The sequence below is a fragment of the Telmatherina bonti genome (assembly GCF_933228915.1).
Source record: "Telmatherina bonti genome assembly, chromosome: 19".
Taxonomy (NCBI): domain Eukaryota; kingdom Metazoa; phylum Chordata; class Actinopteri; order Atheriniformes; family Telmatherinidae; genus Telmatherina; species Telmatherina bonti.
This window is the reverse complement of record NC_136617.1, coordinates 36,095,770-36,120,703: the sequence shown is the minus strand read 5'-3', so window position 1 is coordinate 36,120,703 and position 24,934 is coordinate 36,095,770. Positions and strand designations below refer to the sequence as shown.

The window sequence follows — 24,934 nt, the reverse complement described above, 5'->3', positions numbered from 1 at the left end:
GAGAACAAGCCGCCTTGCGTTGGGGGCGGGGTTTGTCCTGGCGTGAGAACAAGCTGCCTTGCGATGGGGGCGGGGTTTGTCCGGGTGTGAGAACAAGCCGCCTTGCGATGGGGGCGGGGTTTGTCCGGGTGTGAGAACAAGCCGCCTTGCGTTGGGGGCGGGGTTTGTCCGGGCGTGAGAACAAGCTGCCTTGCGATGGGGGCGGGGTTTGTCCGGGTGTGAGAACAAGCCGCCTTGCGATGGGGGCGGGGTTTGTCCGGGTGTGAGAACAAGCCGCCTTGCGATGGGGGCGGGGTTTGTCCGAGCGTGAGAACAAGCCGCCTTGCGTTGGGGGCGGGGTTTGTCCGGGCGTGAGAACAAGCCGCCTTGCGTTGGGGGCGGGGTTTGTCCGGGCGTGAGGAGGAAGGGATCGGCCTGAGACGAAGCAGCACCTCTCTCCTTTAATATAAAGACTCCGCTGACAGCAGGCTGCGTGTGCTTGGACAGTGGATGAAGTCGACACGGACACAGTTTCTATTCTAGTTAATTACAAACAATCCTCATTAGATGAAGATCAGCAGCTGATGAGTGGTGTCCATGTGTCCCTCCATCACGTGTCCCAGTCCAGCTCTCTGCACGCGATGCGCACCAGTCTGAGCTCCAGTTCAAAGGCGTCGGGCCTTTCCTGAGGGTTGGCCGACAGCATCTCCCTGATCAGCTGCTTCATGTGGCTGTTCATGCTCTTCTTCCTGGCAGGGATCAGCAGCTCCATCTTTGGGTTCTCCAACAGCGCCTCCCCCAGAGGAACGATCTCCGAGCCCTGCTGCACGTAGCTCCCCAGCAGCTCCTTCTGAGTCTCCACGTCCACAAAGGTGATGCGCTCCACCATGGCCCAGATGATCACCCCCAGGGCGAAGATGTCCGCCTTGGCCGTGTAGTGGCCCTCCCACACCTCCGGGGCCATGTAGAAGTCGGTTCCGCAGGCCGTGGACAGGAAGCACTTGTTGACGCTGGCCGGCTCTTCGGGGTTGAGCCCGGAGGTGGAGCAGACTTTGCTCAGGCCGAAGTCGGCCACTTTGAGGGTGGGCTCGGAGCACACCTGCGAGATGAGGATGTTGTCCGGTTTGAGGTCGCGGTGTATGATCTGGTTGCGGTGCAGGAAGGCCAGAGCGCTGCCCAGCTGCAGCATGAAGCTGGTGTTTGTCTTGCGGCTGGGCTTACGGGACAGCAGGTAGGCGTTCATGTCGCCGCCGTCACAGAAGTCCATGACGAACCACAAGTAGTAGGCACAGCAGGGGTCGAAAGAGATCTCGCCCTTCAGAGACGTCTCCACCAGCTGCAGTGCAAACAGACGGAGAGAAGGGGTTAGAAACGGCGCCGCCTGGATCAGACGGGGACAGCAACGCGACCGGCTAGCTAGCGGCCGTCTTCCCCGCCGGCTGCAGGACGGGACTCTGTTCACCAGAAAAATGACATTTTCTGCAACTTTCATCAAAACTAAAAATCTAAAATGAGCTCTGAAACTTCATTTATGCTGTTTTGTCCTAAAATAACCAAAGCAGGTTGATTATTTTCATCCCAGTCTGGGAGTTCATCCCGTGTCTAATGAGCCGTTCCGTGTCTGGACATCGACTTCCTTTCTACTTCACTTTTTATACATTTTGATCTAAAAAATGGATGAAAATGAACAACTTTGCAGTGAAACATTGGCGGTTCTGGTGGTAACAGCTAACGCACTGCTAGCCGGTGGGGGGGGGGGGGGGGGGGGTGATACAGCAGCTTACCGGAACAAATCAAGTTTGTGATTTTAAAATTTGTCATGTAAACGCTCCGTTTTCCTGAATGTGCGTAACCATGGAAACCTTGCTATAAGCAAACGACTGTGAGGCCGCTACCCGTGGAAAGATCCCATAGTCGCTACGGTCAGATGACTCTGTCCCATTATGATTCGTTCTGCTGTACTGGAAAACCTCGAAGCGGTGGACAAAAGGAACAAAGGCATTCTGGGAAAGTGTCCAACGCTGGCGCTGCAGAAAACAGACTGACAATGAGCCGGCGAGCTGTTCAAAGGAGATGATCAAGCTGCGAGCCGGCCGTCACGCAGCAGGGAGGCTCTGCAACATGACAGGCTGCAGAGAGGAGCCCCCCCCCCCCCCCCCCTCACCAGCATCCCCTCCCCATGACAGACGACGCAGCAGCAACCAGAAACCAGCAGAGAGCTTCATCACAGATCAGCCACGTCGTCACGTCCTTCACCTGCAGCGGCATGTGCTGCACGCCGCCAACGCCGGCGCCATGTCAAACACAAGTTTCCCTCTTTTCCAGGAGTCATCGGTTCGCTTCAGGGTTCAGGAACCAAAGCAAAGTCTAAACGGAAGAAATCAGGTTGCTGGTCTGAGTATTTACTGGGATTCTCACCCACAACCATCTCCAGGAGAGAAGGTCTGAAGGAGAGAAAACATCCAGCAGCAGCAGCAGGTGTCTGGATTCATCCATTCCTCATCCTAACCGCTTAGTCCTGACAGGAGGCGGGGAAGCTGGAGCCTATCCCAGCAGCCTGAAAGGCGGGGTACATCCTGGACAGCTCGCCAGTCCATCACAGAAAAACCAACTTATCAAACCTATTTACTGTGAATCTCCAGGAAAACCCTTTCAGCACCAGTTTGGAGCAACCAGTTCCTCTAACTGGGTTGAAAGGAGCTGCCGGCATGTTTGTAGTTTTACCGTTAGGTTTTATTTTAAACAGCCTCCATCTGCAGGAAGTCTCGTCCACGTCTCGTTTCACGTCCATAAAAACCAGAATGTTTCCAGACGCTGCCTTCAGACCCGGCGAGGAAATCTCACGCTCAGTAGCTGTTACCTTCCTGCCAGCTAACTGCTAGCTTCCTGCCAGCTAACTGCTAGCTTCCTGCCAGCTAACTGCTAGCTTCATGCCAGCTAACTGATACCTTCCTGCCAGCTAACTGCTAGCTTACTGCCAGCTAACTGCTAGCTTCCTGCAAGCTAACTGCTAGCTTCATGCCAGCTAACTGCTAGCTTCCTGCCAGCTAACTGCTAGCTTGCTGTCAGCTAACTGCTAGGTTCCTTGCAAGCTAACTGCTAGGTTCCTTGCAAGCTAACTGCTAGCTTCCTTCAAGCTAACTGCTAGCTTCCTGCTAGCTAACTGCTAGCTTCATGCCAGCTAACTGCTAGCTTCCTGCAAGCTAACTGCTAGCTTCCTGCCAGCTAACTGCTAGCTTCCTGCCAGCTAACTGATACCTTCCTGCAAGCTAACTGATACCTTCCTGCAAGCTAACTGCTAGCTTCATGCCAGCTAACTGATACCTTCCTGCCAGCTAACTGCTAGCTTACTGCCAGCTAACTGCTAGCTTCCTGCTAGCTAACTGCTAGCTTCCTGCAAGCTAACTGCTAGCTTCATGCCAGCTAACTGCTAGCTTCCTGCCAGCTAACTGCTAGGTTCCTTGCAAGCTAACTGCTAGCTTCCTTGCAAGCTAACTGCTAGCTTCCTGCAAGCTAACTGCTAGCTTCATGCTAGCTAACTGCTAGCTTCATGCCAGCTAACTGATACCTTCCTGCCAGCTAACTGATACCTTCCTGCCAGCTAACTGATACCTTCCTGCAAGCTAACTGCTAGCTTCCTGCCAGCTAACTGCTAGCTTCCTGCCAGCTAACTGCTAGCTTCCTGCAAGCTAACTGATACCTTCCTGCCAGCTAACTGATACCTTCCTGCAAGCTAACTGATACCTTCCTGCCAGCTAACTGCTAGCTTACTGCCAGCTAACTGCTAGCTTCCTGCAAGCTAACTGCTAGCTTCATGCCAGCTAACTGCTAGCTTCATGCCAGCTAACTGCTAGCTTGCTGCAAGCTAACTGCTAGCTTCCTGCCAGCTAACTGCTAGATTCCTTGCAAGCTAACTGCTAGCTTCCTGCCAGCTAGCTGCTAGCTTCCTGGTAGCTACCTACTAGCCTGCTGCTAGCTTGCTACTAGCTGTTAGCGTCCTGCTAGCTTGCTGCTAGCTTCCTGCTAGCTGTTAGTGTCCTGCTAGCTTCCTGCTAGCTGTTAGCGTCCTGCTAGCTTGCTGCTAGCTTCCTGCAAGCTGTTAGTTTTTTCTGTAGCTACCTACTAGCTTCCTGCTAGCTGTTAGCTTCCTGCTAGCACTGTTGTTTACTGTTTACAACCCGGACACTTTAGCGGGGCGGACTGCTCCGTCTTCCTAAAGCGAGTCCTGCCGACTTTACAGCTGCATTTCTGTGTTTCATTTATCTATATTTATTATTATAACAACATTTTGTGTTTTAACGTATACACATCCCTGTAGCTGGGAACGTGTTACATGGAATAAATCGCGTACTGTCCCTCCCCATACAGCGTTGTGTTGAAGTTTGCCTCCAGGTTTAACGCATCACAGGGGAGTACTGCCGCGCCGCTGCCCTGCGGAGCGCCACGTGAACCCGTAACTGACCTGCAGAGACGTTTCCGGCTGCATAACAGCAGGTTACGCCGCATGCCGACAGTTTCAATGAGCTGGAACACGTGCATTTATAAAGACGCAGCTACATGTGATCGTGATGCAACCTTCATTCTGGTTCAGTTTAAAACTGGTTCAACTGGACTGACATGACTGCAGCAGGAAGAAGTTTCATGTTCATGTTTTCAGAAATACGAGCTGCAACAAACCACCACTCAGGCTTTTTACCAGCTTTAACAGATTTATAACAATTAACTACCATTAAACTTTTTCTTCAGATTTCTGCTGAATATTGTGTCAGAAAACTGTGGTGAGTGAGTCTACGTCGCGTCAGGAGGAAGAAACGGTCCTGAACGCTGCTCAGTTTCTGGATCAGATGCAGGTTTAAATAAACGTCTAGAAAGATGCAGAACTTCCTTCTCATGAGAACGCATGACGTTCACACGACAGACAGCCGCGCCAAAGCCTCAACGTCTCCATGAACCGGCTGCTGCGTGATTTACACACAACCTGCAGCATGCTACTACTTCCTGCTGCAGACATGGGTCCATCAGGAGGGGGAACTGAAGTGACATGCCGGTTCTCGGAGCAGGTTCTGACTGATGCAGTCTGGCCACAGAGGAGAAAAAAACAGTTGCAGAAACTGTGGGGCGGTTTATCTGGATGCACCTGGAGCGTCCCTACCAGAGCCACGGGGTCAGACTCGACGGTCCATCGCTGCTCCTTCGCATACAGAAATAAAGACGTCCGGTTCAAACATCTCCGTCCTCACACTTCCATGTGTCGCCATGTTTTTTAGGTCACTAGGGGGCAGCGCAGAGTTCAGGGTTCATTCTGACAGCGGTCAGTAACGTACCGTCATGAAGTGGTTCCCACCGTCTGACCAGAAGGTTTTCTGTTCTTCTGAATCTTCTCTGGCGGCTTTTTATTCGGTGTCATCTTCTACCTGCCCCTCTTCTTCTCTGGGTTTTCCCTGCAGACCAACCACCTCGCTGAGGTGCTGGCTAAGCAGCGGGAATGTTCCGGAGGGATGCTTAGAGCTGAGAGCAGAGGTTAAAACTAATTCCTGGACAACTGTAGAGTGGATGCTCCTGAGTTTGATGATCCCAAGTGGAGAATGATGCGAGTGATGCTGCAGGCTGGTCGGCTGATGGCGCTGAGAGAATTCACCTCAAAACTGACATTATGGAACAGGCAAAAAGCCGGAACACCACGCAGATCTGCTGAGGAGGGGGGCACAGCGTTCTGTGTGGAGGTCTGCTGCCGATAACCTGCTGCAGGGGTCCGACCTGCGATGTGCACACAGCTGATGTGGCGAGTGTGTTGCAGAGCAGCAGGCGGCTGAAGGCGAAGCTCAGAGAGGTGAACAGAAACGCCGTCACATGTCTGGATCTGTCCAGATACTGGACAGATAAACTGATACATGTCTGGATCTGTCCAGATACTGGACAGATAAACGGATACATGTGAGCTTAGGCTTGTTTTTCAGTTCCAACTTTTCCATTTTTATTTATTATCACAGAAAGAAAAAAAGTCATCTGTGATAATGTTGAGTATGATCTTTATCATATAAAACACGTGCTAGATGAGACTGCTGTCTGCATTTGATTTAGGTAAATGTAGGAAGTGCACGTGACTGACGACATGGCCCTCTGCTCTGCTACAGAGTTACTACGTCACCTTCTCTCTGTTGGGATCATTTGAAATGAATAAAACCTAAAAAAAAACCAAAAAAAAAACCCGCCATGTTTCTCATGTTTTCTGAATGTTGCTTTCTTGTAGGTGCTCCTGATGATTATCTGCCTTGTTTCCCTACAGAGGCCTGAGGATGTTAACACCTCTCTCTTGTGGCGTTGGTAACGAAGATTTCTTTCCCACACAGCAGACAAATAAATAAATCTGGATATAAAATTATTTTTATTTCTAATCACGGGACAAAACAGGTCCTGCTTGTTTTCAGAGTCATGTTTGACTTGTTTCACTCGGACAATTTAACCAAAATAAATAAAAAGTACGAAGCAGACGTGCTTTGTTTGACATTGGATCAACGGCAGGCGGTAAATGGTGAAACCAGGTTCCTGCCTGCACGGCACGTCCAGCTGCTCTTTCAACGCTCTGCATCCCCTTCCTGGTTCTTACTTCTTCCCAAGCATTACCACAAAAGAAGAATGATTCTCTGAACGATTATTTCGGATGCAACAGATGAGGTAATCAGATTATCTGGCAGCAGCAAGCCGGTGTGTTCTCTGACACAAAGGAAGCATTGTGCTGCTGTCTGTCGCTTCGTGTCTGACTTTACATGATGGTTCTCTGCTCCTTACCTCGAGGTAGAGCGGGGAGCTGGACCCGTGGCTCATCCTCTGGGCCAGCTCGTCCCGCTGCAGGATACACTCCTCCAGGTGGATGACGTTGGGATGCTGGCTTTGGATGCTGCTCAGAGCCCAGAACTCCCGCAGGGCCAGCTCCACATTCTCAGGAGAGTGGCAGCGGATCTTCTTCACCGCCACACGGGCCCCTGTCCGCCTCACCACTGCTTCATAGACTACGCCGTAGCTGCCGCGCCCCACCTCCTGGATTAGCTCGTACTTCGGCTGGCTGCTTACCATTCTAGTCCTCACTGGGGAGACAGACAAAGACACGTTGATCTGCAGCCGTCTGACTGGCCAGCTTCTGCCGGACGCGACCGGTCCAAGGTGCCCGACGGGACCCAGGGACTCTGGCTGAAGCCGAAACGCCACACAGTAAGTTCTGATTGAACGAATTAGTCATTTCTGTTAGCTGATCAGAGGAAGGCTCACAGGCGTTAAACCGACTTTAATCCTGGAAAACTTCAGAAAAACAACAAACATATGCTGAAATGAACAAAGACTGGAGGGTCGTCTGGAAACTTCTATTGGAAGCAAAAGGGCAGCAGCGTTAAAACGAAGACCACATAGAAGCACACGAATTCATCCGTCCATATGCGACAGGAAGGGCTGCAACTTTCAATCCAATCATTCAATTCAATCGATTACCAAAACTAGCTGATTAAAATTCTCATAATCCCCACATTGTTTAAGGTATGAGCTATCCGGTATGACCTGCCGGAGATGCCACTCAGCGGTTTGATGACAACTAAGTGATGAATGAACAGACAAAAGCTGCAGAATGAAGGAAAGTTTGGATCCAGACAAAAAAATGTTAAAACATGCCGAAAGTGGAAGAAGGAAAACTGTAAGACAGAGCTGAGCTACCATGTAGCATCTCTGCAGAAAGCACTTCAGGCGCGGAGCGGGCTCCAGTTCAGCTAAATCCATAGCGATGGCGTTAAGGGTCCTCTGCCTCGTCTGGTGTTCATACTGCGTCCATTGTTGCAGTGGATTTCTGCAGTATACTTGCATAAGACACAATAAAAACCCAAAACAGCCATAGTTTGGTCTCCATGTTTAACTGGCAGGTGGAGGAAACAGAGTTTTCTTCTTCTACTAGTCAGTATTTAGTCCAGCTAAGGGTAACGGGGAAGCTGGAGTCCAGAGGCAGGTACACCCAGACCATCATACCTAGAGAGAACACACGCACTGTGTGAGCCTCCCCCCAGAAGGGACTCGAACCAGCAACCTTCTTGTTGTGAGGCCACAGGGCTGACCATGACGCCACCGTGCAGCCAATCACATCGCATCATCATGACCCTATTGGAGATCACATTAATGCCACAAACAGCTGTTTGGGGGGGGGGGGTGTTTTCACTGCCATACCGCTAAACCTGCAGCATCACAATGTAAATCAGATTGTAAGAATTTTCTAATAATTTATTCATATGTTATCGCTGCTAATAAATATTTGAACTCCTGAGAAATTCAATGCTTGGTACAGTAGCCTTTGTCTGCAATGACGTAGTTTCTCACCAGGTTTACACACTGCAGGAGGGATTTTAGCCTACTCCTCCATACAGGTCTTCTCCGGATGAAATGAAATGAAAAATACTTTATTAATCCCCAAAGGGAAATTGAATATTGTAGAAGATAATAAATAACTAGAGGAGGTCTTGTTCCGGAGGCTGATGGCTGCTGGCAGGAATGATCTTCTGTATCTTTCAGTCTTACATGGGACCTGAAGAAGCCTCTCACTGAACACACTTTGTTGTTTCATCACTGTGTTGTGGAGAGGGTGTGAAGAATCCTCCATCATCTTCATCAGCTTGTGCAGCATTCTTCTTTGGACAATCAGCTCCAGCGGCTCCAGAGTTACTCCAAGCACAGAAGCAGCTTTCTGGATCAGTTTGTTGATTCTCTTCAAGTCTCTGGTTCTGATGCTACTACCCCAGCAGATGCTGCAAAGCTGACTGCACTCTCCACAACAGACTTATAGAAGATATGCAACATCTTGGTGCAGACGTTAAACCATCTCAGCTTCCTTAAGAAGTACAGTCTGCTCTGACCTTTCTTGTAGATGTAGTCAGTGTTGCATTTCCAGTCCAGTTTGTTGTCCAGCTGAACTCCAAGATACTTGTATTCCTCCACCACCTCCACCTCCTCTCCCAGGATGGAAACAGTGCTTTGTTTATTCTTCTTCCTCCTGAAGTCAACAATCATCTCTTTTGTTTTGCTGCTATTTAATATGAGATGATTGTCACCGCACCATTTAACAAACTGACTGACCAGTTCTCTGTACTCTGCTTCTTGTCCATCCCTGATACACCCCACAACTGCAGAGTCATCAGAGTATTTCTGCAGATGACAGGACTCAGAGTTGTACTGGAAGTCTGAGGTGTACAGAGTGAAGAGGAATGGCCAGAGTACAGTTCCTTGTGGTGCACCAGTGCTGCTGACCTCCATCTCAGACACACAACCTTTCAGTCTCACAAACTGGGGTCTGTTTGTGAGGTAGTCATAGATCCAGGTGGTTGTGGAGGTATCCACCTGGAATTTATGGAGCTTCTCACATAACAAAGCAGGCTGAATGGTATTAAAAGCACTGAGAAATGAAAGAACATGACCCTCAGAGTGCTGCCTGAATGGTCCAGATGAGAGTGTGCTCTCTGGAGCAGGTATATGATGGCATCTTCAACCCCAAGTCCATTACGATATGCAAACTGGAATGGGTCCTGAAAGGTGTTTACTTGCTTGTTGAGGTGAGCCAGTAAGAGTCTCTCCAGGACTTTCATGATGTGAGATGTCAGGGCAACTGGTCTGTAGTCACTTGGTTCAGCTGGTTGTGTTTTTTTAGGCACTGGAACAAGGCAGGAGGTTTTCCACAGCACTGGGATTTAACTGGTGTTAGTGCAGCCCAGTAGAACACTATGATTTTCCTTGGCATGTATTATAGTATATTACGGGAGATTCTCATGATGATGTGAAGAATGGATTTTGTTGGAAGACAGTAATCAGACCTTATTAAAGCCCATGAGTGTGATACTGGAAGCTGAAGATCTCTTTAAGAGTCCACATCCAACCAGCACTCATTCATTTTACACACAAGTGTGTGACAACGACAAGAAGCATACAGAAGAGTCCTGCAGTGAAACTCATCTACGGTTGCTGTAAAACCACATGCTCCAAACTGCGATGAAGTAAGGCCACATCTCACACCAGGTGTCTGTTACAGGATCCTCATGTTACGTCACAGATGGGTTTAAAGCCACATCGCCATGGGTACAGTCTGCAGCATTACATATATGAATGCAACATGCTGACAAGCTAACATGACATGGTCAAAACATAACATAAACAACCAAAAGCTGCCACAAAAGTAGCATAAAGATCCATCCTGAGAACAGAGGAAGTCTAATCCTCATCACGGTGGCCATTATTACATTAGAAATAAATTATCAGTAAAATCTTGGAGTGTTAAATCTACTTGACCGTCACTGGTTATTTTATGCAAGACCAGATCAGCTACTTGCTGCTGGAAATCCTGGAATTAAAAGATTAAATTCAACTTATAACTACATATAAACATACTTACAAACTACATAAAATCTAGATATAAACATTCTCCTGACATATTTAGGGACACCATAAGAGAAACTAGTACCAGACATGCCACATGCTGGTCTATGGGTTCAGGTTTCACCCCGCAGAGGGAGTTAGCAGCTACCAGAGGTCAGTAACGGGTTGATGGTCTTCCACACCTGCCTGCATGCACACAGCCTCTAACGAAGCACCAGGAAACTTCCACTGGAAAGGAATGTTACAGTATCACATCCAGGTCCAGATGTCGCTGTCAGTATCACATCCAGGGCCAGATGTCGCCGTCAGTATCACATCCAGGTCCAGATGTCGCTGTCAGTATCGCATCCAGGGCCAGATGTCGCCGTCAGTATCGCATCCAGGGCCAGATGTCGCCGTCAGTATCGCATCCAGGGCCAGATGTCGCCGTCAGTATCGCATCCGGGGCCAGATGTCGCCGTCAGTATCACATCCAGGGCCAGATGTCGCCGTCAGTATCGCATCCGGGGCCAGATGTCGCCATCAGTATCACATCCAGGGCCAGATGTCGCCGTCAGTATCACATCCAGGTCCAGATGTCGCTGTCAGTATCGCATCCAGGGCCAGATGTCGCCGTCAGTATCGCATCCGGGGCCAGATGTCGCCGTCAGTATCGCATCCAGGGCCAGATGTCGCCGTCAGTATCGCATCCAGGGCCAGATGTCGCCATCAGTATCGCATCCAGGGCCAGATGTCGCCATCAGTATCACATCCAGGGCCAGATGTCGCCATCAGTATCACATCCAGGTCCAGATGTCGCTGTCAGTATCACATCCAGGTCCAGATGTTGATATCAGTATCGCATCCGGGGCCAGATGTTGATATCAGTATCACATCCGGGGCCAGATGTCGCCGTCAGTATCACATCCAGGGCCAGATGTCACCGTCAGTATCGCATCCAGGGCCAGATGTTGATATCAGTATCGCATCCGGGGCCAGATGTTGATATCAGTATCGCATCCGGGGCCAGATGTCGCCGTCAGTATCACATCCGGGGCCAGATGTCGCCGTCAGTATCACATCCGGGGCCAGATGTCGCCGTCAGTATCACATCCAGGGCCAGATGTCACCGTCAGTATCGCATCCAGGGCCAGATGTCGCCGTCAGTATCGCATCCAGGGCCAGATGTCGCCGTCAGTATCGCATCCAGGGCCAGATGTCGCCGTCAGTATCACATCCAGGGCAAGATGTTGATATCAGTATCGCATCCAGGGCAAGATGTTGATATCAGTATCGCATCCAGGGCCAGATGTCGCCGTCAGTATCGCATCCAGGGCAAGATGTTGATATCAGTATCACATCCAGGGCCAGATGTCGCCGTCAGTATCACATCCAGGGCAAGATGTCGCCGTCAGTATCGCATCCAGGGCCAGATGTCGCCGTCAGTATCACATCCGGGGCCAGATGTTGATATCAGTATCACATCCAGGGCCAGATGTTGATATCAGTATCACATCCAGGGCCAGATGTTGATATCAGTATCACATCCAGGGCCAGATGTTGATATCAGTATCACATCCAGGGCAAGATGTTAATATCAGTTTCGCATCCGGGGCCAGATGTCGCCGTCAGTATCACATCCAGGGCCAGATGTCGCCGTCAGTATCACATCCAGGGCCAGATGTCGCCGTCAGTATCGCATCCGGGGCCAGATGTCGCCGTCAGTATCGCATCCGGGGCCAGATGTCGCCGTCAGTATCGCATCCAGGGCCAGATGTTAATATCAGTATCGCATCCGGGGCCAGATGTCGCCGTCAGTATCGCATCCGGGGCCAGATGTTAATATCAGTATCGCATCCGGGGCCAGATGTTGCCGTCAGTATCGCATCCAGGGCCAGATGTCGCCGTCAGTATCGCATCCAGGGCCAGATGTCGCCGTCAGTATCACATCCAGGGCCAGATGTCGCCGTCAGTATCACATCCAGGGCCAGATGTCGCCGTCAGTATCACATCCAGGGCAAGATGTTGATAATCAGTATCACATCCAGGGCAAGATGTTGATATCAGTATCGCATCCAGGGCCAGATGTCGCCGTCAGTATCGCATCCAGGGCCAGATGTCGCCGTCAGTATCACATCCGGGGCCAGATGTTGATATCAGTATCACATCCAGGGCCAGATGTTGATGTCAGTATCACATCCAGGGCCAGATGTTGATATCAGTATCACATCCAGGGCCAGATGTTGATATCAGTATCACATCCAGGGCCAGATGTTGATATCAGTATCACATCCAGGGCAAGATGTTAATATCAGTTTCGCATCCGGGGCCAGATGTCGCCGTCAGTATCACATCCAGGGCCAGATGTCGCCGTCAGTATCGCATCCGGGGCCAGATGTCGCCGTCAGTATCGCATCCGGGGCCAGATGTCGCCGTCAGTATCGCATCCGGGGCCAGATGTCGCCGTCAGTATCGCATCCAGGGCCAGATGTTAATATCAGTATCGCATCCGGGGCCAGATGTTGCCGTCAGTATCGCATCCAGGGCCAGATGTCGCCGTCAGTATCGCATCCGGGGCCAGATGTCGCCGTCAGTATCGCATCCGGGGCCAGATGTCGCCGTCAGTATCGCATCCGGGGCCAGATGTCGCCGTCAGTATCGCATCCGGGGCCAGATGTCGCCGTCAGTATCGCATCCGGGGCCAGATGTCGCCGTCGGTATCGCATCCGGGGCCAGATGTCGCCGTCGGTATCGCATCCGGGGCCAGATGTCGCCGTCGGTATCGCATCCGGGGCCAGATGTCGCCGTCGGTATCGCATCCGGGGCCAGATGTCGCCGTCGGTATCGCATCCGGGGCCAGATGTTGATATCAGTATCACATCCAGGGCCAGATGTTGATATCAGTATCACATCCAGGGCCAGATGTTGATATCAGTATCACATCCAGGGCCAGATGTTGATATCAGTATCACATCCAGGGCCAGATGTTGATATCAGTATCACATCCAGGGCCAGATGTTGATGTCAGTATCACATCCAGGGCCAGATGTTGATATCAGTATCACATCCAGGGCCAGATGTTGATATCAGTATCACATCCAGGGCCAGATGTTGATATCAGTATCACATCCAGGGCAAGATGTTAATATCAGTTTCGCATCCGGGGCCAGATGTCGCCGTCAGTATCACATCCAGGGCCAGATGTCGCCGTCAGTATCACATCCAGGGCCAGATGTCGCCGTCAGTATCGCATCCGGGGCCAGATGTCGCCGTCAGTATCGCATCCGGGGCCAGATGTCGCCGTCAGTATCGCATCCAGGGCCAGATGTTAATATCAGTATCGCATCCGGGGCCAGATGTTGCCGTCAGTATCGCATCCGGGGCCAGATGTCGCCGTCAGTATCGCATCCGGGGCCAGATGTCGCCGTCAGTATCGCATCCGGGGCCAGATGTCGCCGTCAGTATCGCATCCGGGGCCAGATGTCGCCGTCAGTATCGCATCCGGGGCCAGATGTCGCCGTCAGTATCGCATCCGGGGCCAGATGTCGCCGTCAGTATCGCATCCGGGGCCAGATGTCGCCGTCGGTATCGCATCCGGGGCCAGATGTCGCCGTCGGTATCGCATCCGGGGCCAGATGTCGCCGTCGGTATCGCATCCGGGGCCAGATGTCGCCGTCGGTATCGCATCCGGGGCCAGATGTCGCCGTCGGTATCGCATCCGGGGCCAGATGTCGCCGTCGGTATCGCATCCGGGGCCAGATGTCGCCGTCGGTATCGCATCCGGGGCCAGATGTCGCCGTCGGTATCGCATCCGGGGCCAGATGTCGCCGTCGGTATCGCATCCGGGGCCAGATGTCGCCGTCGGTATCGCATCCGGGGCCAGATGTCGCCGTCGGTATCGCATCCGGGGCCAGATGTCGCCGTCGGTATCGCATCCGGGGCCAGATGTCGCCGTCAGTATCACATCCGGGGCCAGATGTCGCCGTCAATATCGCATCCGGGGCCAGATGTCGCCGTTAGTATCGCATCCGGGGCCAGATGTTGATATCAGTATCACATCCAGGGCCAGATGTCGCCGTCAGTATCACATCCGGGGCCAGATGTCGCCGTCAGTATCGCATCCGCGGCCAGATGTTGATATCAGTATCACATCCAGGGCCAGATGTCGCCGTCAGTATCACATCCAGGGCCAGATGTCGCCGTCAGTATCGCATCTGGGGCCAGATGTTGATATCAGTATCACATCCAGGGCCAGATGTCACCGTCAGTATCGCACCCAGGGCCAGATGTCGCCGTCAGTATCGCATCCAGGGCCAGATGTCGCCGTCAGTATCGCATCCAGGGCCAGATGTCGCCGTCAGTATCGCATCCAGGGCCAGATGTCGCCGTCAGTATCGCATCCAGGGCCAGATGTTGATATCAGTATCGCATCCGGGGCCAGATGTCGCCGTCAGTATCGCATCCGGGGCCAGATGTTGATATCAGTATCACATCCAGGGCCAGATGTCGCCGTCAGTATCGCATCCAGTGCTAGATGTCGCCGTCAGTATCGCATCCGGGGCCAGATGTCGCCGTCAGTATCGCATCCGGGGCCAGATGTCGCCGTCAGTATCGCATCCGGGGCCAGATGTTGATATTAGTATCACATCCAGGGCCAGATGTCGCCGTCAGTATCGCATCCAGGGCCAGATGTCGCCGTCAGTATCGCATCCGGGGCCAGATGTCGCCGTCAGTATCGCATCCGGGGCAAGATGTTGATATCAGTATCACATCCGGGGCAAGATGTTGATATCAGTATCACATCCGGGGCCAGATGTTGATATCAGTATCACATCCAGGGCCAGATGTTGATATCAGTATCACATCCAGGGCCAGATGTTGATATCAGTATCACATCCGGGGCCAGATGTTGATATCAGTATCACATCCGGGGCCAGATGTTGATATCAGTATCACATCCAGGGCCAGATGTTGATATCAGTATCACATCCAGGGCCAGATGTCGCCGTCAGTATCACATCCGGGGCCAGATGTTGATATCAGTATCACATCCGGGGCCAGATGTTGATATCAGTATCACATCCAGGGCCAGATGTTGATATCAGTATCACATCCAGGGCCAGATGTTGATATCAGTATCACATCCAGGGCCAGATGTTGATATCAGTATCACATCCAGGGCCAGATGTTGATATCAGTATCACATCCAGGGCCAGATGTTGATATCAGTATCACATCCAGGGCCAGATGTTGATATCAGTATCACATCCAGGGCCAGATGTTGATATCAGTATCACATCCAGGGCCAGATGTTAATATCATTATAGCATCCGGGGCCAGATGTTAATATCATTATAGCATCCGGGGCCAGATGTTGATATCAGTATCACATCCGGGGCCAGATGTCGCCGTCAGTATCGCATCCGGGGCCAGATGTCGCCGTCAGTATCGCATCCGGGGCCAGATGTCGCCGTCAGTATCGCATCCGGGGCCAGATGTCGCCGTCAGTATCGCATCCGGGGCCAGATGTCGCCGTCAGTATCGCATCCGGGGCCAGATGTCGCCGTCAGTATCGCATCCGGGGCCAGATGTCGCCGTCAGTATCGCATCCGGGGCCAGATGTCGCCGTCAGTATCGCATCCGGGGCCAGATGTCGCCGTCAGTATCGCATCCGGGGCCAGATGTCGCCGTCAGTATCGCATCCGGGGCCAGATGTCGCCGTCAGTATCGCATCCGGGGCCAGATGTCGCCGTCAGTATCGCATCCGGGGCCAGATGTCGCCGTCAGTATCGCATCCGGGGCCAGATGTCGCCGTCAGTATCGCATCCGGGGCCAGATGTCGCCGTCAGTATCGCATCCGGGGCCAGATGTCGCCGTCAGTATCGCATCCGGGGCCAGATGTCGCCGTCAGTATCGCATCCGGGGCCAGATGTCGCCGTCAGTGTCGCATCCAGGGCCAGATGTCGCCGTCAGTATCGCATCCAGGGCCAGATGTCGCCGTCAGTATCGCATCCAGGGCCAGATGTTGATATCAGTATCGCATCCAGGGCCAGATGTTGATATCAGTATCACATCCGGGGCCAGATGTTGATATCAGTATCACATCCAGGGCCAGATGTTGATATCAGTATCACATCCAGGGCCAGATGTTGATATCAGTATCACATCCGGGGCCAGATGTTGATATCAGTATCACATCCGGGGCCAGATGTTGATATCAGTATCACATCCAGGGCCAGATGTCGCCGTCAGTATCACATCCAGGGCCAGATGTCGCCGTCAGTATCACATCCGGGGCCAGATGTCGCCGTCAGTATCGCATCCGGGGCCAGATGTCGCCGTCAGTATCGCATCCGGGGCCAGATGTCGCCGTCAGTATCGCATCCGGGGCCAGATGTCGCCGTCAGTATCGCATCCGGGGCCAGATGTCGCCGTCAGTATCGCATCCGGGGCCAGATGTCGCCGTCAGTATCGCATCCGGGGCCAGATGTCGCCGTCAGTATCGCATCCAGGGCCAGATGTCGCCGTCAGTATCGCATCCAGGGCCAGATGTCGCCGTCAGTATCGCATCCAGGGCCAGATGTCGCCGTCAGTATCACATCCAGGGCCAGATGGTGATATCAGTATCACATCCAGGGCCAGATGTCGCCGTCAGTATCACATCCAGGGCCAGATGTTAATATCAGTATCACATCCGGGGCCAGATGTTGATATCAGTATCGCATCCGGGGCCAGATGTTGATATCATTATCGCATCCAGGTCCAGATGTCGCCGTCAGTATCGCATCTGGGGCCAGATGGTGATATCAGTATCGCATCTGGGGCCAGATGGTGATATCAGTATCGCATCTGGGGCCAGATGGTGATATCAGTATCGCATCCAGGACCAGATTTCACCATCAGTATCACATCCAGGGCCAGATGTCGCCGTCAGTATCGCATCCAGGGCCAGATGTCGCCGTCAGTATCGCATCCAGGGCCAGATGTCGCCGTCAGTATCGCATCCAGGGCCAGATGTCGCCGTCAGTATCGCATCCAGGGCCAGATGTCGCCGTCAGTATCGCATCCAGGGCCAGATGTCGCCGTCAGTATCGCATCCAGGGCCAGATGTCGCCGTCAGTATCGCATCCAGGGCCAGATGTCGCCGTCAGTATCGCATCCAGGGCCAGATGTCGCCGTCAGTATCGCATCCAGGGCCAGATGTCGCCATCAGTATCGCGTCCAGGGCCAGATGTCGCCATCAGTATCGCATCCAGGGCCAGATGTCGCCGTCAGTATCGCATCCAGGGCCAGATGTCGCCGTCAGTATCACATCCAGGGCCAGATGTCGCCATCAGTATCACATCCAGGGCCAGATGTCGCCATCAGTATCGCATCCAGGGCCAGATGTCACCGTCAGTATCGCATCCAGGGCCAGATGTCGCCGTCAGTATCGCATCCAGGGCCAGATGTCGCCGTCAGTATCGCATCCAGGGCCAGATGTCGCCGTCAGTATCGCATCCAGGGCCAGATGTCGCCGTCAGTATCGCATCCAGGGCCAGATGTCGCCGTCAGTATCACATCCAGGGCCAGATGTCGCCATCAGTATCACATCCAGGGCCAGATGTCGCCATCAGTATCACATCCAGGGCCAGATGTCGCCATCAGTATCACATCCAGGGCCAGATGTCGCCGTCAGTATCACATCCAGGGCCAGATGTCGCCATCAGTATCATATCCAGGGCCAGATGGTGATATCAGCAGGGACCAATCAGTTGTCCAACACGGAGCTAGTTTGACATCCATGCGCGTGACTGGCTATGAAGCTAGCAGCCCTGTGGTCTGGACAGCTAACTGAAGCTAATGGAGACTAATGGAGACAGCTAACGATGTTGATGGCTGGCTAACGGCAGCTAATCACCAGCTAACAAAGAGCCCAGCTCGCGCCACCTCAGCTCAGACCAGCAACAGTCCGCCCGGAACCAGGAACCACCCCGGAACCAGGAACCAGCCTGGAACCAGGAGCCAGCCCGGAACCAGGAACCAGCCTGGAACCAGGAGCCAGCCCGGAACCAGGAGCCAGCCCGGAACCAGGAGCCAGCCCGGCTGCTTTTAACGGGGCTCTCACAGCGAGGCACGGAGGCACGCGCGATCGGCTCCAGGTACTGACAGGTTATTGTCCTGCGCGTGTGGGTCGGTGTGTGGGCTATGAAGAAATCCAGGCTTAACACACACACACACACACACACACACACACACACACACACACACACACACACACACACACACACCGCCAGCCAGGCAGGACAATGGAGGACACACACCGCGGCAGCTGTCATCTCTGCCGGCTCACCTTTCCGTCGCTTCTCGCGGGTTCATTTGTTGTCTTCCTCACTCTCCTTGGCAGCCATTACCTCACGTTCCGCTCAGGCCGACCAGGTTGGTCATAAACACGACGTGAGAGCGTGCAGCTGCCGAGCACGCGGCACGGCGGGTGGCGTGACAGGACAACTTCCGGTTGCATTTCAAAATAAAATACATCACACTCGCTCGAAACCAGACAGACAGACCTATAAGACAGACAGACAGACATACAGACAGACAGACCTATAAGACAGACAGACAGACAGACCTATAAGACAGACAGACAGACAGACAGACAGGCCTATGAGACAGACATATAAAACAGACCATTTGTAGTAAGAGAACATGTTTATTATTGTTAGTGGTAGTGGTTATTGTAGTTGTAGTAATAGCAGTAGTAGTCATGACAACAGCAGCAGTTGTAGTAATATTGAACTTCCATCAAAACATACGTTTGGAAATGTCTCACGTCAGTGGTGTAATAAATATAATATATTTATTGCCTAATTATCTAATGAAAAACATAAAAAAAAAAACTATTTATAGCATTGTTTTTCCTAAGCTAGCTAAACTGACAGTTTCATAATCCTAAATAGAAATTTTTGTAGTTTATCTTGAAGTAAAATTAGGGTATTTCCGGCGATGTCTTGCGTTAAGTTTAGTTAACTTTACGTAATAAGTTGAAGGTGTACGCCCCCTCCCACTCCCCCAGACTGAACTGTCACTTCAGAGGGGGGAACAATAACATGCCCACCTGCGCAACACGCCACAAAAACAATGGTCCTGGTGCTATTTGTTAAAGAAAAAATGGCAACTGGTTCCTCATTTTGTTCAACTGTAATGAAATATTTTCCAGTGACATTAAAAAGTATTTCATTACACACATTATTTTGTTTCTTTTAAAACCACACCTTTATAAATGTGTCCTTATTTCATACATGCAGACAAAAAGAGAGGAAATCATCATAAAGTATGCTCATTTTACAGGTAAATCACAGGAAACGCGTGGCAGTTTTAGATCAAGCAAACTTATGGGATCACCTTGTCATTTGCATTTATTTGAAATGAATAAACATCCATGCACAGATCTGAGTAAGTTTAAAAAAATTTAAAAAAAAAAAACACAGGAAACTTTTCATAAGCTTATTGGTTTAAAAAAAAAACCATTTATTTATTTAATAGTAGTAACTGAAAAACATCAACATTCACTATTTATGACATCCATCCATCCATCCATCCACAAGGGTCCCCTCCTTCCCATTATTAGCGACCATTTCATCGTGAGCTTTGGGGCATGAATAGAACAAGACAATACGAAACAACAGTTTTTACTTTGCCATTTTTCTGCCACATCATGTTAGCAAGATTTTTAAAAAGTGATGTGAAAAATACAGCGATCACTGAATGGAAACAATCAGCACCACTTCACATACATTTGTGTTGAGATACAGTTAAAGTTTGTCCTGGCCATCGTCTATGTGGTGGATGTGCCTGATCTGGTTTGAAAAAGTCTGAAATATCTCCAAAACTACAGCTGGACGCATGACTTTCATCTTTGCTATTTGCTGAAACAATGAACATAAAACATTCACATTTTGAGGAAGCGTGCACATATTTAATGACCAGAAACAGAGTGATTAACATATAAAAGGACAGCTTCATAAAAAAATAAAACTTTACATGCAAACTGGTTTGTGGACACACTTTTTTCAAGCTGTCCACATCACCAAACCAGAGACGCGCCTGAATTAGACTTGTATAGATTTTCACAAGATATTTTCTATCTTGGTTGCATAAGAAGCAACCAAAGAACAACCGAAGTAAAGAGGAGAGCAAAGGAAAGGAGTTTAGATTAGAGTATTGAGTGACATAGATTACAGTCCGCTGTACTCAGGAAAGGGTGAGCCAAAGCATAGAACACTGTTTTTATTCTGCGGGACTCTGGACAAACTGCTCTCTATTATGGACAATCCTGCTCATCCACTCCACCGGACTGTAGAGGGGCAAAGGAGCTCCTTCTCCAATAGACTTTTACAGCTGCGCTGTCACAGTGAGCGCTACAAGAACACATTCTTACCATTCTCTATACAGATGTACAATAACTCCCCACTTTGTGACAGATAACTAACATTCATTTCAAAGCCTCTGTGTAAACTGGCACTGCATTTAGTCACATGTTGTATATATTGTAAATTTCTAAATTTCCATATTCTATATTGCCAATTTTACTTGATAGTTTTATTTATCTTTGTGAAAGTCTACATATTCCAGATTGCTTTATGGATAGTACCTATTCTATTTTATTATTATTATTTACTTTTTTTTCTCTTACCTACTATTGCTGTTTCTATTTCTTCCTCTATTGCTGTTCTGAGCTACTGTGACAACAGAATTTCCCTTGTGGATGAATAAAGTCTGTCTAAGTCTAAGTCTAAGTATCAGTAGACACCTCATCTGTCTGCTTTAATATGAAAAAGAATCTATTTTTCTACTCATGACAAACATTTTTCTAATCCAGAGGAATAACATGCTAGATATCTAGAATACAACATTATCATAGTGCCACAATACTTTAACATGAGAAAAATCATAACAATACAACAGATTTACTTGGATTACTTTTGGCAAACCACTTTAATATTAGCGCCGTCTGGTTTGAACCTTTCCTTTTCTGTGGAGCACACAGCAAAAGGATGTTTTGTATTTGGCTGAAATATGCCACCCCAAGTAAAATAATTAAATTAAATTAAATTAAATTAAATTAAATTAAATTAAATTAAATTAAATTAAATTAAATTAAAAGTCCTAACATTGTAAAATCTAACTTTTTATAACTTTTGGCAGTATTGTGCCAATATGTTTACATTTCTGCTTACAACTACCTGACAACAACATGGCTAGCTCTTTTTCGTTGTTTTCTTCTTCATCAACATTTTATATTATTTTATATGATCTAAAGTGTTGATGGAAATCTGTGGCACACAGTTTGTAGTAATTGTTGCTTTTTTATTTATTTTAACCATAATATTCCCTAATAGTTTTAGCCATTGTGCTAGAAAGCTAGCTAGAAAGCTATCTTGAAAGCTAGCTCAGCGAAAGATAAAACATTTTGAGAAACACTTTCACACAAAAGATTTATTTACTTTTTAAATTAGTGAATTAAGAATATTCATATCAGTCTCGTGAAAGCTGAAGTAAAACCTCATATTTCTTGTTTTCATCATCCTATCTGATGACCTACACGGCCAGTCTATCCACATTTTAGCTAAGTGCTAAGGTTCAGCTGCCACGTGTCACGATATGATGAGGACGATGCTGTTGGTTCTTAGTCTGGACGGATGCCTGGACTGTGGACTGGTGCGACGCTACACAGTATCAGAAGCATCCAACATGAGTTCTATCAATTCTCTATGTTTTCAATTGCAAGCCAGTGGTTACAGTAAGGAGTTAACTGTTTAAAGTTAGAAATAACATACATGGTTAGGTTTGGATACTGTAAAATACATGGTTAGGATTAGAAAAATATACACTGTTAGTGCTTACAAAATGTAATATTTTCACCTAAAGAAAACAGCCTGCACATCCATTAATACTTTATGATTTTCAGCTCTGATTAATTACGCTGCTATATTTTACATGAGTGGACAAATGTACCAGTTTTCTTCTTAAACTGGATCGTTGTGGAATTTAACAGACCATCACAAATTAAAGAGTATTTTTGCAAGGTTATGACTCTTTAAAGACAGCAGACTGATTAGGAAGATGGCAGCAGAGCGACAGTGGTGACAAATGATCCAGCTTTACAAAAATACAGGTTTATATACAGAAATAAATAAACAAGTTTGGAGATGATTCGCTTAAGTTGTAGGAAGGTTGTTTCAGTACTGCCTGCTCTGATTTAGTCATATAGTGCAAACCTGATCTGTCCTGAGTGTTTCTGGCCAAACAAAAATATTTTTAAAAAATCTACATTTATGTATCAATGTACTTAAATTTACCAATATCCTAAAATCTCCCTGAGCTTTGAGCAAAGATGTTACTATTATTATTAATAATATTATATGCTAAAATTTGTTTGTTTTTTTTCCATGCAGGGATAACGTAATAAACTTTTACAATATAAAAAGACTCTGTCAGACATTTCTTTATTACAACACCTGGAGAACACCTCTATTAATAAATAGTCCATATTATTATTATTCCTAAAAAAAAAAAAATAAATAAAAAATTCCCATCAACCCCACCAGCAAGTGGAGGTTTTGGCACTTTAAAGGACCTGAAGACATTTATTGTACACTGGCAGACACAAATACCTGGAATACCAGCAAAGTATTTGTTAGATCTTTGGTAGTAGCTGACGTAAACATTCATCTGGAAACTGAGGTATATTTCACTGGATATGATGTTCGTAGGTGTAACCGTGAACTGATTTAAAGCAGTTTCCAGTTCATGGTCTGGGACTGATATGGACATGAAGGTCAGACTAAAAGTGAAGCAGTTGTTTGGCAAAATTATGTTCAAAGCCAAAATCCAGACACAAATAGACAGTTTTGTTGCTGAAGATGCTGCAGGCCTGAAAAACTGCATAGCACCTGAATGTAACACGTAAATGCTGTTCGCTAAATGACCGCATGTCACGTTATATGGGCAAAAAATAATGAGTAAAACTGTAAAACTACAAAATAACTTCTGAATACAAGATTTTCGATTTTCGATGTTCAGTTTTCACTGTGGTTATTTAGCACTTCCATTGTCAAAAGTTTAAAAAAAACTGATGAACTGAAAGACATTGTGCATTGCAAAAGTATCACAATCATATTGAATCTATTCAACATGTAAACTCAACGAATTGGACCAACTGGTCCAATCTTTCCATGTAAACATGTCAGCTGGAATATCTGATCTGATTGATTTAAATTGTATTGATTAATATTTGTCCATGTAAACACAGCTAGCGTTGCAGATATGTCGCCTGCAATTTAGTCCTCGCTGCACCTAAGTCTCCTCGATCCATCAGAGATGAAAACATCTTTATGTCTGGAAGAATTTTGGCCACTGATGGCCACCATACATTCACAACTGTGTTATACCTATCTCGGCCACTAGATGGCAATAGTACTAAGACTCTAGACTTTTAAACTGGCTGCTCGCAAAATGACTAAACAAAGTTACACTTTACTTTTGGTCTGGACATAGATCATTTAAAATCATTTAGACAAGTTCCGGTATCATTTTGTCACGTTTCATGTTGTTTGTGTTTCCTACATGGACAGTTTCCGATTCACATCTCAACACTTTCATTGTAGTTAGTTGGTATTTGCAGCTATTCTGTTTTTCCTATTCAGCAAAACAGAAGACATACTCTTCATTAAGCTTAATGTTTAGTCTTTTCTTATATTTCTTCAAATTTGATAGAAAATGTACATATTTCTAAAAAACAATAAATAATGCTTGCTTTAGCTATGTAGCTTAGAGGGTAATCAGTGTCATGATGTGGTTTCATTCAGTGCCTTAGTTTCTGGTTTCCTGTTTTATTTTGAAGTTTTTCCTGTTTAGTTCTCTTGGTTCTTGTTTAGCTTCATAGATTTCCTATTGATTTAGTTCACCTGGGTTCATTGAGTTAATTTGTTTCACCTGTCTCTCGTTTTGTTCTGTGTATTTATATCCCTCTGTTTCAGTTTGTGGTTGTTGGTTCATTTTGTTATTTCTGCCCTCACCTTCTTCCGGAATAAATCCATTTTCGACCTGCATCCTGTTTTCCCTCATCTCTGCATTAGGGTCCACGCCACATCTCCACTGCCACCGTGACAATCAGAGTAGCTTGCTCTAGCTAATATTCTAGTCCATAGAGATACAAACCTAAATGATTTTTGTATTTGCATTTTATAAAACATTTAGATAAATGAGATGAGCTCCGTTCAGACACTCAAAGACTTGATGTGCGTGGCTGTAACAGCTGCACCTGCGGTTTGTCTGATTGTTTCACTTTGAAGGTAAGACACTTTTCTAAGGCAGTAAATCACAATGAACATGAAAGTTATGTGTTCGGTAGTAACCTGTTAAGTCTATCAAATGCCACATCAGTTCAAGAATGGTGCCTGTTTGTTGTTTGGGACCAAACTCTGAGCTAAATCTTTATAAATATATATATAATATATATATATATATATATATATATATATATATATTATATATATATTTATCTGGGGTTGTTTACTCCAGATGTTCAGAGAGGCCT

The 24,934-nt window shown here is 48.3% G+C and overlaps 1 protein-coding gene across 1 annotated transcript; it reads right to left on the bottom strand.

Annotated features, from left to right (window-relative positions):
* Positions 1 to 306: 306 nt before the first annotated feature.
* pdik1l (PDLIM1 interacting kinase 1 like) lies at positions 307 to 18,764 on the bottom strand. Its single transcript, XM_079259227.1, has 3 exons — positions 18,686 to 18,764; positions 6,769 to 7,064; positions 307 to 1,315 (listed from the first exon to the last, which is right to left on the bottom strand). The coding sequence occupies exons 2-3, from the start codon at positions 7,051 to 7,053 to the stop codon at positions 590 to 592; spliced, it is 1,011 nt and encodes a 336-aa protein (XP_079115353.1). The 5' UTR covers positions 7,054 to 7,064; positions 18,686 to 18,764; the 3' UTR covers positions 307 to 589.
* Between the last annotated feature and the right edge of the window lie 6,170 nt (positions 18,765 to 24,934).

What these genes read in the sequence shown, in the direction of transcription:
- pdik1l (XM_079259227.1), bottom strand. Translation starts at nt 7,053, where the DNA reads ATGGTAAGCAGCCAGCCGAAGTACGAGCTAATCCAGGAGGTGGGGCGC. An exon ending in GCTCCCCGCTCTACCTCGAG is followed by an intron (nt 1,316 to 6,768) that starts GTAAGGAGCAGA and finishes TTTGCACTGCAG; the next exon opens with CTGGTGGAGACGTCTCTGAA.